Below are 14,425 nucleotides of genomic sequence, written 5' to 3' on the forward strand. Positions count from 1 at the left end.
TAAACAAAACGTTTTAAATGTATAGATAAACTACTTAAAATTATTACAATTATGATCTATATATAATGTAAAACACTTCAAGTCGTTTTGTCGCAAGCGTCAATGCCTTTGGGGGGTATACAGGATATAATAATTATATATTTAGTAAATAATGACTAGAATACAAACGGCGGAGGTTCCACCACCCTTCAATTACCGCAATACGAATATAATAAGAACATATATTAATCGTAAATGCCGCGTGTTAATGTAAAAATGCAAAATAATAATAATAATAATAATAATAATAATAATAATAATAATATTGATAATAATAGTAATTTTAATTGTATGATAGTAAAATTACAGGTGTGAACTTAGACACATAAATAATAAAAACAAATACAGTAGTACAACAATAATTAACGAATAAAACTAGGTTATTTTGTTAGTCCGAAGGGAAAATTTATCAATTACGATAATACAAAATATATAATATTATATCATACTTTTTTGATACTATACGTAGTAAATAGAAGTTAATATCATAATAATTATAATATAAAAGGGTATATAGACAGATAGATGATAACGACAGGTGGACATACAGCACCTCTATATATTATACAGACGGTACACCCTATAGGTTGGTAAGGGATCAATCATCGTTACCAACGCCTATAAGAGGCATCGATCATTATATTGTAACAACACGATAGAATTATAATATGGGCATATCAGGGATAAATAAATAAAATATAATATGTGTTTGTATATATATATATATAATATATATTTATATGGGCATAAACTTCGATAAAAAATAAGTTAACATACGTTTTAATTGATTGTCAACAAAATTAATAATAATATACCGTCGCCACGGTGGTGGTAACCAGCAGTCTCTACTATTTAACACAATACATTTTACAATTTACACATACATATATATTCACACACTCACGTGGGTGCACAAAGACAATTATAATTTGTTCGGAAATACATAATAGTATCATATAATAATATAGTATAATATAATTTCTACTAACGACAGACGGTCTTCGTATGTGATGTGTATAAAACATGATCATAATTATTATAATTATAATTAATTAATAGATTATTATTCGTGTATTCGACTTACCAAACTATTTAAAAACCGTCTGTTAAAACATACATCTACAATATCGATTTGTATTTATTATTATTATTATTATTTATTATTATACTAAGACTATTTCTACGATAATTTGTTACTGAAACACTATTATACTTTATAATAATACATTTTTAATGAAATATAAACATTTAAACACTTAGATGGGAGGCATTTGGCTTCTCGGCAGACTTCAAGGAGCGACGACGATTATGAATGTCAAACCAACGTATTATTATTTTTTTATTTCAGATGTGAAGAAAGAAATATACGCGTCGTTACTTATTATGTCATTAGTCATACAACGGTGGCAATTGACTAAAAATTATAACAACAACACGATAATAATAATAATAATAATAATAATAATAATATAATAATAATAAATGGCACGTACGTAACATTTGTTAATAAACGAACAATATAATCACAACTGTAAATAAAAGCGATAGATCATATAATATTATATAGGTAACGTTAAAATATTTTATACAAAAGATATGAAATACAACGACAATAGATATCATAAATTAGTAGGTAGTAATAATATGATGATCGTAGATCGAAATTCGAAATATATATGTAATAATAATAATATTAATATGTCGTTTACAGGTATAGGTACGCCTATATACAGTAACAGAATATTTCGTTTATAGATTGTCAACGTGTGTTTGGTAATAATTTGACAGTTTTTCAATAGAAGTCGCAGACAAAAGCGGAACATAGTTCTACTGTAATAATTCAATTGGATTCCCGTCGGAGTGCGTGGGACAACATATTTTCAGACGTTGCAGGTAATTTTGACGTATACTTATTATAAGGGGGGATAAACCAAAAAAATTTTTTTCTGAACTGCCATCGTCGAACTCTCCCTTAGCGTAAATAAAATTCATTGGTTAGTTTATAGAATGTTTAAGATCGCGTAATCACGCATATTTTTCAGGATGTGTGCGAATATTATATTATAATATAATATGTATTAACGATCAGTTAAATGTTTGTTATTATTTATTTTCACCCTATGCCCTTTGTGTCTGTGTGAATGTGTATGTATGTGTGAGTAGTGTCTTCGAGTGGTGTGTGTGAATGCGTGGGTGTGTGTGTGTGTGTGTGTGTGTGTGTGTGTGTGTGTGTGTGTGTGTGTGTGTGAGAGAGAGAGAGAAAGAGAGTGTGTGAATTATTTGAACTTTAGGACAGCTATGAACCTGAATCGATATTTTGTGTGAGAACAATAATTTAAGTACGTTACAAAACGGGACGAGCGTAGTGGTACCGAATAATAAGGTTTGACAGAGGAAAAATGTTCGTTAATTAAAAAATCGTAGGCGTGTAGGTATGCGTGAACTATAATATAATAATGTCTGCTGTACGCCGCGGTGTCCTGCGATCGACAACGGAGGCGATGCGTCTTATTATCACCCAAACGTCATAATATTTTATCATTATAAACCGTATCGACGAGGAGGCGCGCTCGAGGACTTAGAGGAAGAGGACGAGGACGGCGACGAGAGGGGGTGAGAGTCTCAAGACGACTGTTTGTAATTGATCGGCCCATAATACATATTACGGTAGTCCACGTCGGCGTACTCCATGTCGCCGCCTTCCGCGTAACCGCTGGCCGCCGGCGGTTTGTAGGGCTAAAAATATACGATACACGACACACGTTATTAGAATGCATATTATCATTATTATATAATATATACCTACATAATACCTAAATATAACTACGTAATTTTTACGGACTTGCACTGAACGTGCACAGCCTTGTATTCAGAGGGTGTTAGTGTGGGCACGGGAGGCGAGTGGGTCGCTCTGCGGGTTATTATTATTGTTATCGTTCAGCGGACGCAAACACACGAGGGGGAGGGGGGAGGGGGCATAAGCGTACGTACCTATATACTTGAGCGCGGGACGATGGTTGTGATACAAATGCACACGATTAACGAGTATTATTGTATAGTGTTACGACTCGAGTTAGTACAATAATATTATTATCATGTTAGTAAAATAAGTAGGTATACAGAGAAGTAAATAATATGCTGCATTGCTGCCATGGTTCTCCGCACCGACAGCTTCGCCGCCGGGGTGGCAGTGAGTGACGAGTTGGCTGGACAAGAGTCGCTGCACGCACAACAATCTCACACAACATATCATGTAAGTACAGCACGACGACACAATATTTTTATATTGAATATTTGTGGACGTGTACACCGCAGATACGGTATTAAACCGACAAAAAACATAACAATATAAAATATAAAATAAAACGTGCCTAACAATATGATATTATTGTATATCACTATAATATTATTATAATATTAAATAATTATGACATGAGATACGTGTAGGTATAGTATCCTAACGATGATCGTTGGTGTCGTCTACACGTCGATTTCGCGGCCCACATCGTGGAACTTCACCATGTTTTTGTTGGCGCCACCGCCGTTCGCTTGTTGCTGCGCCGCGGCCGCCGGCGTTGCGGCTGCGGTAGGTCCACCACCCGGCGGGTTGTTGCGCACGTCGTTTTTCTGCCGGGGCCGGTGATGGTGATCCAACTCGTTGGTCGCCGTGATGTTTCGATATCTGTCCACAAGCGGCTGCGGCGGCGTCGGTGACGGCGGGTCGTCTGCTTCGGCGTCCGCCGCATAGTCAGACGCGTCCACGGGCTGCGGCTGTTCCGCGTCGTCGTCCGGCTCGACGGCCACCACGCCCCCACCTACGCCAGCCCGGCGACGGCGGTTCTGCTGTCGACGCCAAGAACGCTTGGCTGTCAGCGATTGTTCATCGGAAACGTTGCCAGCGGACGCGGTGCCGACCCCGCAGTACGGCCGTTGCTGTTGCTGCTGCGATTGCCGTTTCGACTGTTGCTGTCGCGTGCCCATGCTAGCGTACACGTCTGCGGCGTAGTAGCCAACGCCTGACACGGTGTTGTAACTGCTATTGGCGGCCACGGTGTTGTAATTGTTGGTGGTGACCGACTGTACGGGTGGTCCGTCGGCGCCGATGGAAGTGGCGTTGCTACGCCTTCGGTTGCCGTGCTGTTGCTGTTGCTGGTGATGGTGATGGTACTGTTGCAGGTGTTGACTGCTGCCACCGATTCCGCCGCTGTAATAGTGATCGGACAACGGACCTCCACCGACGCCATCCAAGACTTGCTGGCTCCCACGGCGACGTCTTCCAATTGTCCCGCCGGCGTTCATTGATTTTATCTTGTCGGCGTCGCTGCCAACCCCGTCATCGCGGTCGTTGTCATTGTCGTCGTTGTACCGGCCGATCGCGTTTTTCTGTTGGTGTTTCAAAGATTTTTGGTACGTGTCCTCCCGACTGGAGCCGGTCACCTCGAACTGGGTCATTTCAATAGACTGTTGTTGTTGTTGCTGACGATGGTGAACGACGCCGCCGCCGACGGTTGAATATCCAGCGGTGAGAGCCGCCTCAGCCGCGTCGTCCGCAGTCACCCGGTGGTACAACAGTTGATGTTGTTGCTGTATTTGCATACGGTAAAACTCGTCCAAGCTCCGAGCTCCTATCCCGACTCCTGTTAGCTGTTAATCACACACACACGCACGCACACACACACACACACCCAATCGCGTTGTTAGTAAATATTTTTAGGTTAGTAATTTCGCAAGCATTGTATAAAATAAAAATGAAATAAAAATACGACTAAGTATATTATTCTAATGTGACAAACGGACGCGGTTGATAGAGGTGGGGTGGAGGGGCGGGGGGAGTGGACGCGACTGCAATATTTAGCGACTGACGCGGTCCACCAGTACGTACCTTATTGCTGTTGACCAAGCTACCGTCACCGTTCAACAATTGCTGCAGGTTCTCGTAGGTGTCGCGGCGAGCCAGCGACGGCGGCGCCACCGAGGCAGATGGCACGCGCGTCCTGGGCGCCGGTTTTGGGAACGTCGACGCGGAAAACGCGTCTTTTCGCCCATCCTTACGATCCGCGGCCGCCGGCGCTTTCGTCTTGTCGTCACCCACACCACCGTTATCGTCGTCGTCGTTGTTGTTGTTGTTGTCTTGGCGGTCACCGCCGTCGGTCGGACGTCCGGTCGGTAACTCGGTGAGCTGCTTGTCGCTGCTGCCGGTGCCCACGGTTCTCATCGACCGGAATTGCCGATCGCGTCGCTGCCACGCGGTCGCCGCGCCGCTTTTCGGTCTCTGCAAAGAGTTGAACCGAACGGCGGCCGCCGGACGACTGACAAGGTCGCCCGACTTTGGGGCAGTGGCTTGGCGCAGCAGCGACACGTATCCGCCGTTTGGCGACCGGTGGATCAACGACGACAACGGCGGCGAAGGCGTCGATGTTTCAGCAGGCGGCAGCGGGAGCGGCGGCTTGCAGTTAGTGCGTCCGACAGTGTTACCGTTACCGTTGCTTACACGTGGTTGACGCGCGGGTGACTGTTTTAATTGGCGAACAGGATGATTGGCGGGGGACAAATCATAATTGACAACGCATACACGAAACAAAACAAAAAAAAAAAAAACAAAACAAAACAGATAAAAACAAAGCGTAAACAACAACAAAATAAGTGCATGCTTTCTCTGTGTGAGATAGTGTTATAAAATTATAAAATAAAATATTACGCAATAAAATAATATGTAATATGTCACTGTTACGGTGGTAAGTCGTGACGAGGAAACCGATGACTAACCTGATTGGGCGGCGGTCGCATTCCGTGGAACGGCAAATTCTCGTAGAACGCGGCTTTCGAGTCACCCGTCGCCCCCAAATTGGATTCGTTGTCCTGCTGCTGACCGGCTCCACCTCGCGAATCTAAACATAGAATAACGCAAAAATAGTTATTTAAAATCGATTGCATATTCTGCACATACGACGAATGTGTCTAACATCACGTGGTTCCGTAGGTACATGACCCTGCAGTAATGTAAAGTATTCGATTCGTTTTGACGTGATCGGGGAAGAAGGGGGGGGATAATCATTACGATATTATATATTATACTTGTCCGTGGCCGGATTTCTATTCCTTGAGGACATTTAAGGAATTTGCACCGTTGCAAGAGATGTTTTTAATGGTCAATACAAATAAACGTTTGATTTAAGACTTAAAGTGTACCTATTTATATATTTTAATTAGTATACACTCCTTTACTAAATATGACTTTTGAATATGTTCAAATATAGAGAATATCGAACTTATTGCATGCATGCGTGTCATTGTAATAATATATTAAAATTTGAACAGACCCAAAAATGTCCACATAATAATATATAAGTATAATAATATGTTGTTCGATTCTATAGTGTGTGTTTATTGTCTAATAAATAAATTATTTAGGGCCATATGGTGTAATGAATGTTGCAACGTTTTAAGTATCTAATAGCATTTAAATATTTTTATTGCTGTAATGGTATTATTGGTATTGGATATTGATTTGTATTATGAAATATTATTACATTTTTAGTATCAGTAATAATATTAGTATAATAATATTACACTTCGAAAATTTTCGTTCAACGAATATAGTCCGAAAATAAACGCAGCAAAGACCAAAACCCTTGTATACTACAAGAAAACACACCATATATAAACATAACATTTGAAAACAAAGAAATTATCCAAGTAGACTACTTTAAATACTTAGGCAGCGTTATAACAGACGACGGGAAATCAACCAAGGAAATCAAAAACAGCATCGGTCAAGCAAGAAATACATCCCTTAAAAGGAAAAAAATACTAACATCAAAAAATATGAACATCGTAACGAAGAAACAGCTTATAAAAACACGCATCTGGAGTGTGGCGATATACGGATGTGAGACTTGAACAATTAATAAAAAAGAGAAAGATATGTTAGAAGCTCTAGAGATGTGGTGTTGGAGAAAGATGCAGAGAATAAACTGGACTGATAGAAGATCAAATGAAGACATCTTTAGGACAATAGATGAAAAACGAACATTGTTAGACACTATAAAGAAAAGGAGATGGCAGATGATAAGACACACGTTGAGACATGGAAATTAATTGCATAGCTTAATAATTGAAGGAATGATAGAGGGAACAAGATCAAGAAGAAGATCTAGGACGAGATACATTAGCCAAATGATGTAGGATGCAGGAGTCACTTCCTAGAGGGAGCTCAAAAATATGGCAAATGATAGAGAAAGACGGAGAAGACATTTACTGTGAAAATTTGTTAAAAAACCAATCTTTGGATTGATAAACTAAAAAAACACTTGATTACATAATTGAAATTTTTTTTATATTGTGAGAAGTATTTTGATTGCAAATAAAAAATTGTATTTGAGTAGTGACTTTAATATAAAAGTACCTATTCAAAGTATAGATATTTTTTTTTACAACACCACGTGATATTTCTATCTTCAGCTGTTTTCTACAATATAAAAATAGCGAGTTTGATATTGTGTTTAAGCCCATAGGACTTGTCTGAACGAGTTGATTTTAATGTTATGTAAAATTTAACGATTACTCTACATAATACTTGCGTGCTTGTTGTCGGTGAATATATATTGTAAATAGCTAGTATCGGTCATTAAAAAAACAAAATAACATCACACACATATATACAAACTACATCTAAGTTTTAAATACAAAACATAACACACCATAAAACTTATTGTATATATACTCCGAAATACAAGCATTTAAATTATCTATAGACTATAACTAAAAGGCATAACTTAAAAGTTTATTTTTCTTATTGTTTATAATTTTTTATTTCAGCTGATACAGTTATTGTATTGTGTCTTATTTAATGGTTTAATGGTTTAATTTTAACAATCACTAGTATAATGAAACGGTAAGTTGGGACTTTGCGTATCAGAAAATATTTTCGAAAGTACGTATTGATCAATATGAACAAAAAAACGCGGAATAAAATGTTTAAAAATTATGGTGTCGACATAATAAGCCTCATTTTTTAGAAAAATTGTACCTGCGTCGTTATGACTTTCTAGTACAGTTGTATTGTAGTAATGAGAAATCCTACGGCTTTGCAATTTAATTTATACAATATAGTTAGACAAAAGCACAAAACGTGATTTCCTTAGATAAGTCGGTCGTCTATCATTACTGATCCCGTGCAATAAAATATAATATTATTTATTGATATTTGGAAATTGGAATATAATTTTAGACGCGGCGTGTTATTAGGTGGTTGTTTTGCTACCTGTTACGGAAGGACATCTATTCGCGCCGGACGCGCCGTTATCCGAACTCTGCCGGACAGGTGGCGCGGGAGGAGGTGACGTGGGTGATGGTTTTTTTGGCACCAAATTATTATTAGATCCGATCATCATGCGACGTATACGAGCCGCGCGCGCCGACTGAGTCTCATTGGCCAACATAATGCACTCGGCCGCTGGTTTTCCTTTACCGGTATGGTTTTTTTTCGACTTGTGTTTGTCACTTTCGTCGGAAACGGTCTTGTCAACAGGTCCGCTGTCCGCGGTGTCACCCGTCGCCGATTGGGAGTGAGTAGTCGACTGCAACTTGTGCAGCTGCTGTTTCGAATGCACCAACACGCCTGGTTTGAGCGGCCACTTGCCGACGCTCGCGGCGGATGCGGTCCGCTGGCTGGAAAACGATTCTGAGTGATCGTCACCGTATCCGGGCGGGGGCTTAGGGTTGCCCGGGACATTCGCCGCTGACTGATCTGTACAATGCTGTGTGGTCGCGGGATTGGCACCGGATATCGTCGACGTGGCACTGCCTTCGGGACTACAATAGGTAGTAATCGTTACAAGACCGCTCGAAAGGGTTGTGTTATCGTATATCTTTTAGCAAGGTTTAAGCAACCAGCAGCCCCGGTTGTAGCGTGTATACAACAGAATATATAATAACGATGTCTCCAAGCACAAAAGTTGTATAGCGGTAAATAAGAAGAGCAAAACAACAATAGCCGTCGTAGGTAAAAAATGTAAGAACAAATATGAAAGAAATGTACATAATAAAAGGTATTCAACCACCACCGACATCATATTATTATACGTCCCGAAAGTAGAAAAAATAATAATTATGAGAAAAGTGCATTTAAGTGCTAGCGCGCGTACCAATAATAATAGTCAACGTCAGTGCCCGTAACCATACAATACTCACTTTTGTCGCACTTTCGATATGTTTAATAGCAAGCCACGGCCTCGGTGCCGGCGCCAAACGACTGGTACCCTATACGCCGTCAGTGAAGGGTATTTTTGTTTAACATCTAAATATTAAAAACAAAAACGGATCACACAATAAAAGCTATACCTACTAAAACAAAAAAAAAAACACAAATACATAGTCTACTACGTAAAATAATACAGACAGAACAATACGCACTAATATAATACTAACACTATAATGATTATATCACTACACCCACAGTTGGTATACCTTTTTGATATGTTCACATGCCGTAGTTCTCAAAGTATTTTGTTACCGGTTTATCACATTGTTATGATAACATAAATTATTGTACATGTTTTATTAAAAATAGAATACTTACATTTCTGACGTCCTCCTGACACTCCGTTGCCTGGTTTAATGTAACGGTTCTTACAAACGAACAGCAACAGGATAACAATGACGATGATGACAATGAGTAGCAAAATCACAACCAAGGCCACTAAGACAACCATCACTGGCAACCCACCCAAACCTATGGTCGCCAACAACTGTTTCCACCACGGAGCGTCACCTATTATGTATGCGTAAAAGATAATTTATTATACATTTTTGTAGTAAACAATAATAATAGAAAAAAATAGAAAAATAATGGAAATGTGTATATTATAAATTATAATTATATTCTACTATTAATGTACTGTAATGATTTTAGTGAGATATAGGCACTTACTTTCCCTGACAGCTAATAAAAAAGAAATATATAATCTATTACTAAAAATATATATGTTAGACAACATTTTAAGTATCAGGTGCAGATAATATTTAAAAAAAAATTTGAAAATACGTTAAAATCAGTACGATGACATGAAACTGTTTTTGCGTATTCTTAAAACAAGTGATAATCTTCTTTTCTAATCAGACTCAGTGGTCGCCGCTTATTGGACTCACGGTTAATTGACTCATTCACCTATTAGACTCAAAACGGCTGGTCTCGATTCGCACATATACTAACACACAGCAAAAAATTCGTCTATTCGACTCACATACTGGTTAATAGGGTCATTTGAAAATGAGATAAATAAAGAAAATATGTACATACATTGAACAAACGTGTTATAAATAAGTCGGTACCTTTTAAACACGGTGGTTTCATTCTCAATCCAAAAGAAGCTGAAGCTCCTGTCGAAAGACCCACTGACCTATCAACTGAACATTATAATGAATGGATAAATATTGACGAAGAAGTCCGAGCTATCGAGGAAGATATATGTGGTGAAATACGGTCAAAACGGCTTAAAGAGAATGTAGCTGGTGATAGCGATGAAGAGGAACCTGATGAGAAAACCACCATAAACTAAAAAAATGCTAGAAGTGTTTCAAATTTTACGTAGAGGGATTCAGCAAAGAGGCGATTTTGACGTATACGAGAAACATAAATCTTATGAAGATATAATTATGAAGTTGGCCGAAGAAGGGAAAATCCAACCAACATTAGATGGATTTTTATCAAAAAATTAATTTATTTTATTAATTTTATTTTACTTTTAATTGCGTATAGCTAGATTTTTATTTTTATACATACCTCGAATCTTAATACATATTTTTAAGTTTTTAAATTTAAGCATTTTTAAAATTTTTTTGAGTCATTCGCCTTATTGACTCATTTGGTTAATCGACTCAAATTGTCGGATCCCAAAGTGAGTCCAATAAGCGGCGACTACTGTATTATATATTATAATATTTTTATAAAGGGATTTATGATTTTATTTGTTATCTATATAAAGGAATTTATAGAATACTATTATGATGTTGATTTAAATTTTAAAATTCAAAAAGTAGTTGCATCACTTGTTAATTCTTTTTAGTTTTAAATATCATATGTATTCCATATCCATATAGTTATGTTGTATTTTAATTTTGATTTGCACCTGATTCGTTATATTAATTATTAACTAATTATTAATGATTATAAAAAAAATAATATTCCTAGCCATTAAAAATGTTCACCCGAAGTGTTATTACCTTGAACTTGAATGCTACACTGGTCTGATCCTACAGTGTTGTATACAGTACACACATATGTCCTGACGCCTTCTGATGCTCCATTGTTAGGTATATTATCGCTACCTCTTCCTTCATCATCATCTTCGTTGTTAGTCACTTCCAGTCTATCTTGTAATATTAGTATACTCCGGTTATAACTTCCGATATTATCCACTTCATTCGATCCACTGTTGCCCGATGATCCAATTGATACAGTGATTATCCTCTCAGTTGCAGGAGAGTCCGAAGTCAAAGATGTTGTTGTATCGTTCTGGCGACCCGAGTTTCTTATGGTCCACGTATACTGTACTTGGCCTGGATTTGCAGTTGCTGTACACACCAGTATTCTCTTTTCACCAGAAGATGAAGACAAAAATTCCTCTAATTCGGAAGATTGATCAGTCAAACTAGCTGATGATTCTTGTTTAAATTGGTCAACGGTTATCATCCTAAGTTGACAACTAGGTTTATCTATAAAAACACAATTATCATATTCAATTTAGAAGCAGAACGGAAAAGTTTCTAATTCGGCACATGTCATCAATATTTAATGACATTTTTTTAAAGTATAGGCACAAGTGATAATTTTAAGAGCATAACTAATAACCAACGATGTTAAATCATATCATCGTTGTTTATTAAAAATAAATCAATTGAAAATGTTAATACCTAACTATCGAAATTTACTTTATATTCATACATACAGAACTGAATATTGACTAAATGTATTATACATATTATGCTTATTGTTTTAATTAATATAAATTATTATTAAAATGATAAACTTCATAAATAAAACGTTTTAACTAATCTAAAAATGTTCGATGGGTAGATACGTAGTATAGAAATTAGGAATAATGATAAATATATTATATTTCATTTGAAATAAGATATCATTCAAATTATGTATATTTTCATACTAAATATTAATATAACAACAAATTAAATTTTTCAAAATAAGACTCGAGCACATTTACTTATCATTATCAGTGATTCACACATAAATAATGGCTAAACTGATTAATTTTCGTGTTGAAATAACAACAGTGGCGGATTTCGGGACAATTTCCAACAAATCACTATGACACTAAGTACATTTCAAAAGGGACACCGGTTAAGAAGTCTAGAAGATATAACATTGATAATGCTTGAAATTAGAGATGAATAGATGATGTCAGTCTAAGAATATGTTTGTATGTTATAATAATTAATAATATGTAACACATTTAGTATGTACCTATAGCTTCTCAGTGGTGTATGTAATTCGGAGAACTAAACTCTTCATAGATTTTCTAGCGATGTTTTATTTTAAATTTGGTGATAATAATTTATTAATGTAAATTAAGTCATACATTTATTAATATTATTAGTATTAGTTATTTGGTATACAATTTTAGTTAGGACTGACTGTCTAAGTTCTGCATAAATGTTGTCTTAAGTTACGCATCTGGTTATTAGTTTAACAATTTTACATCTTATTATTTTCTTTTAATAGTTATAACATCTTTAAATGATTTCACTTACACATGACATCCAAATAAGTGTACGCAGTTCCGTTTCCGTGTGTGTTGCGAGCTACGCAGGCATAATAACCAGCTTGTTGTCTACCCACAGCTGAGTTTAAAACCAACTGTTGGTTGTTAATTTGGCTACCACCGCTTCCAGAGCCTCCGCCGACACCACTGTTCCCAGCGTTGGCGATAGACAACAGCCTTTGCTGGGAAGACAATTGGGTCGACTGAGACGAGTTTCCTGGTACGTTCCAGTTGTTCGTGCTGGCAATGTAACGCCACTCGAAAGTGGGCTGAGGGCGACCTTCGGCGTGGCAAAACACTTTTTCCGGAATGTTACCTTCACTGACGTGCACGACCGTTTTGGAGACGGTCATGTTTCCAGGAGGATCTACAACATATAAGGATGGAGATTTAAATTGTTTATCATCGTGCGTGCGATCTAAAATTCTTACATTCAACAGAGAAATTCATTATAGATTCTGACACCGGCGGTCCCACTTCATTACCACTGCTCCGGCAACTGTATTCTGTCGAGTCTGTTATAGGATCCAAACCGCGACCGCCTGGCCAGTTGTCCATGCGCCATATCAATGTGCTGCGCACCGCTTCGAAATCGTTTTTCAACCGTTCCGCCGGCAAATATTCCGTCAATATTGAATATCTGCAACAAAAATCATCCAATTTAGAAAAATTATATTTTCTTGGTTAAGGTTTTTGAAAATAGAAATAAAGATATACATTTTATGTAAGCACATAATATTTAAGTAAAACCAAATATTTTTTTAACCGTACACTAATTATAAAATGTAAAGAATTGTATACCTTTCTTTGTCATTTGGGTTGTTCATTGGATCGATAAGTACACCACGGCGTAACCAGTTCACGGAACAATGAGGATAACATTCAACTGTGCACGATGCATTCACATGCGTTGCATTATAAGCTACTCCTAAGTATTGCGGAGGTCCAGTAATGTAATTTGGCGGAGCTACAAATAGTAAAAATGTTTAATGTAGTATAGGTTTTTTTTTTGGCTCCTTGGATTTAATAAATATTTTAGTTATCTTACCAAAAACCTCGATATATACAGGTTCGGAATATGTGACTCCGCCTTCGTTGTAAGCAGAACAGGTGAAATTAGCGCGGGTTTCCAATGAGACATGATCGACGAACCAATCGGGGTTGAAATTCCCTCCGCCAGTATTTCCGTTGGTGCCAAGATTAATTCCAGTTCCAGAATTTATGTTAGGATTTATTAGTCCTTGGTTTTGATGGTAAAATGGATGTCCATCGCGAAACCATGAGTAACGAGTAGGATGTTGAGGCCGGCCAAGAAATTGAGCATTGCATCGCAAGGTAACGTTCCTTCCTTTTATGACTCGTCGTGGACTGAACTCCAATGTCACCGGTCCCGGAGCAACTATTCAATTTAAAAACATTTATTTATTAAAAAATTAAAATAAAATATCATATATAAATATTAAAATTTGAGCATCTACTCAATACGTTATAATATATTATCTATATGATAAGATAACGATAATATTAATTATCTATTATGTGATTACGATTTATATTTAACAAATACTTTTGTCATTTATTATCATACAGCAATATAATATTTCGAA

General features: G+C 37.3%; 1 protein-coding gene across 7 annotated transcripts in view; it reads right to left on the reverse strand.

Annotated features, from left to right (window-relative positions):
• Positions 1-80: 80 nt before the first annotated feature.
• LOC100161772 overlaps positions 81-14,425 on the reverse strand; it is a 62,210-nt gene continuing 47,865 nt past the window's right edge. The window contains exons 11-22 of one of the 7 annotated variants that reach the window (XM_016802194.2): positions 13,867-14,217; positions 13,620-13,785; positions 13,250-13,458; positions 12,808-13,185; positions 11,263-11,754; positions 9,971-9,982; positions 9,620-9,811; positions 9,232-9,337; positions 8,303-8,853; positions 5,806-5,927; positions 4,922-5,551; positions 2,793-4,683 (exon numbers count right to left, since the gene is read on the reverse strand). In XM_016802194.2, the coding sequence (XP_016657683.1) occupies positions 3,520-4,683; positions 4,922-5,551; positions 5,806-5,927; positions 8,303-8,853; positions 9,232-9,337; positions 9,620-9,811; positions 9,971-9,982; positions 11,263-11,754; positions 12,808-13,185; positions 13,250-13,458; positions 13,620-13,785; positions 13,867-14,217 (4,373 nt within the window). In that variant the 3' untranslated portion in view covers positions 2,793-3,519. The other 6 variants (XM_016802198.2, XM_016802195.2, XM_016802196.2 and 3 more) reach the window with 6 other exon arrangements.

The sequence above is a fragment of the Acyrthosiphon pisum genome, chromosome X (genome assembly GCF_005508785.2).
Source record: "Acyrthosiphon pisum isolate AL4f chromosome X, pea_aphid_22Mar2018_4r6ur, whole genome shotgun sequence".
Taxonomy (NCBI): domain Eukaryota; kingdom Metazoa; phylum Arthropoda; class Insecta; order Hemiptera; family Aphididae; genus Acyrthosiphon; species Acyrthosiphon pisum.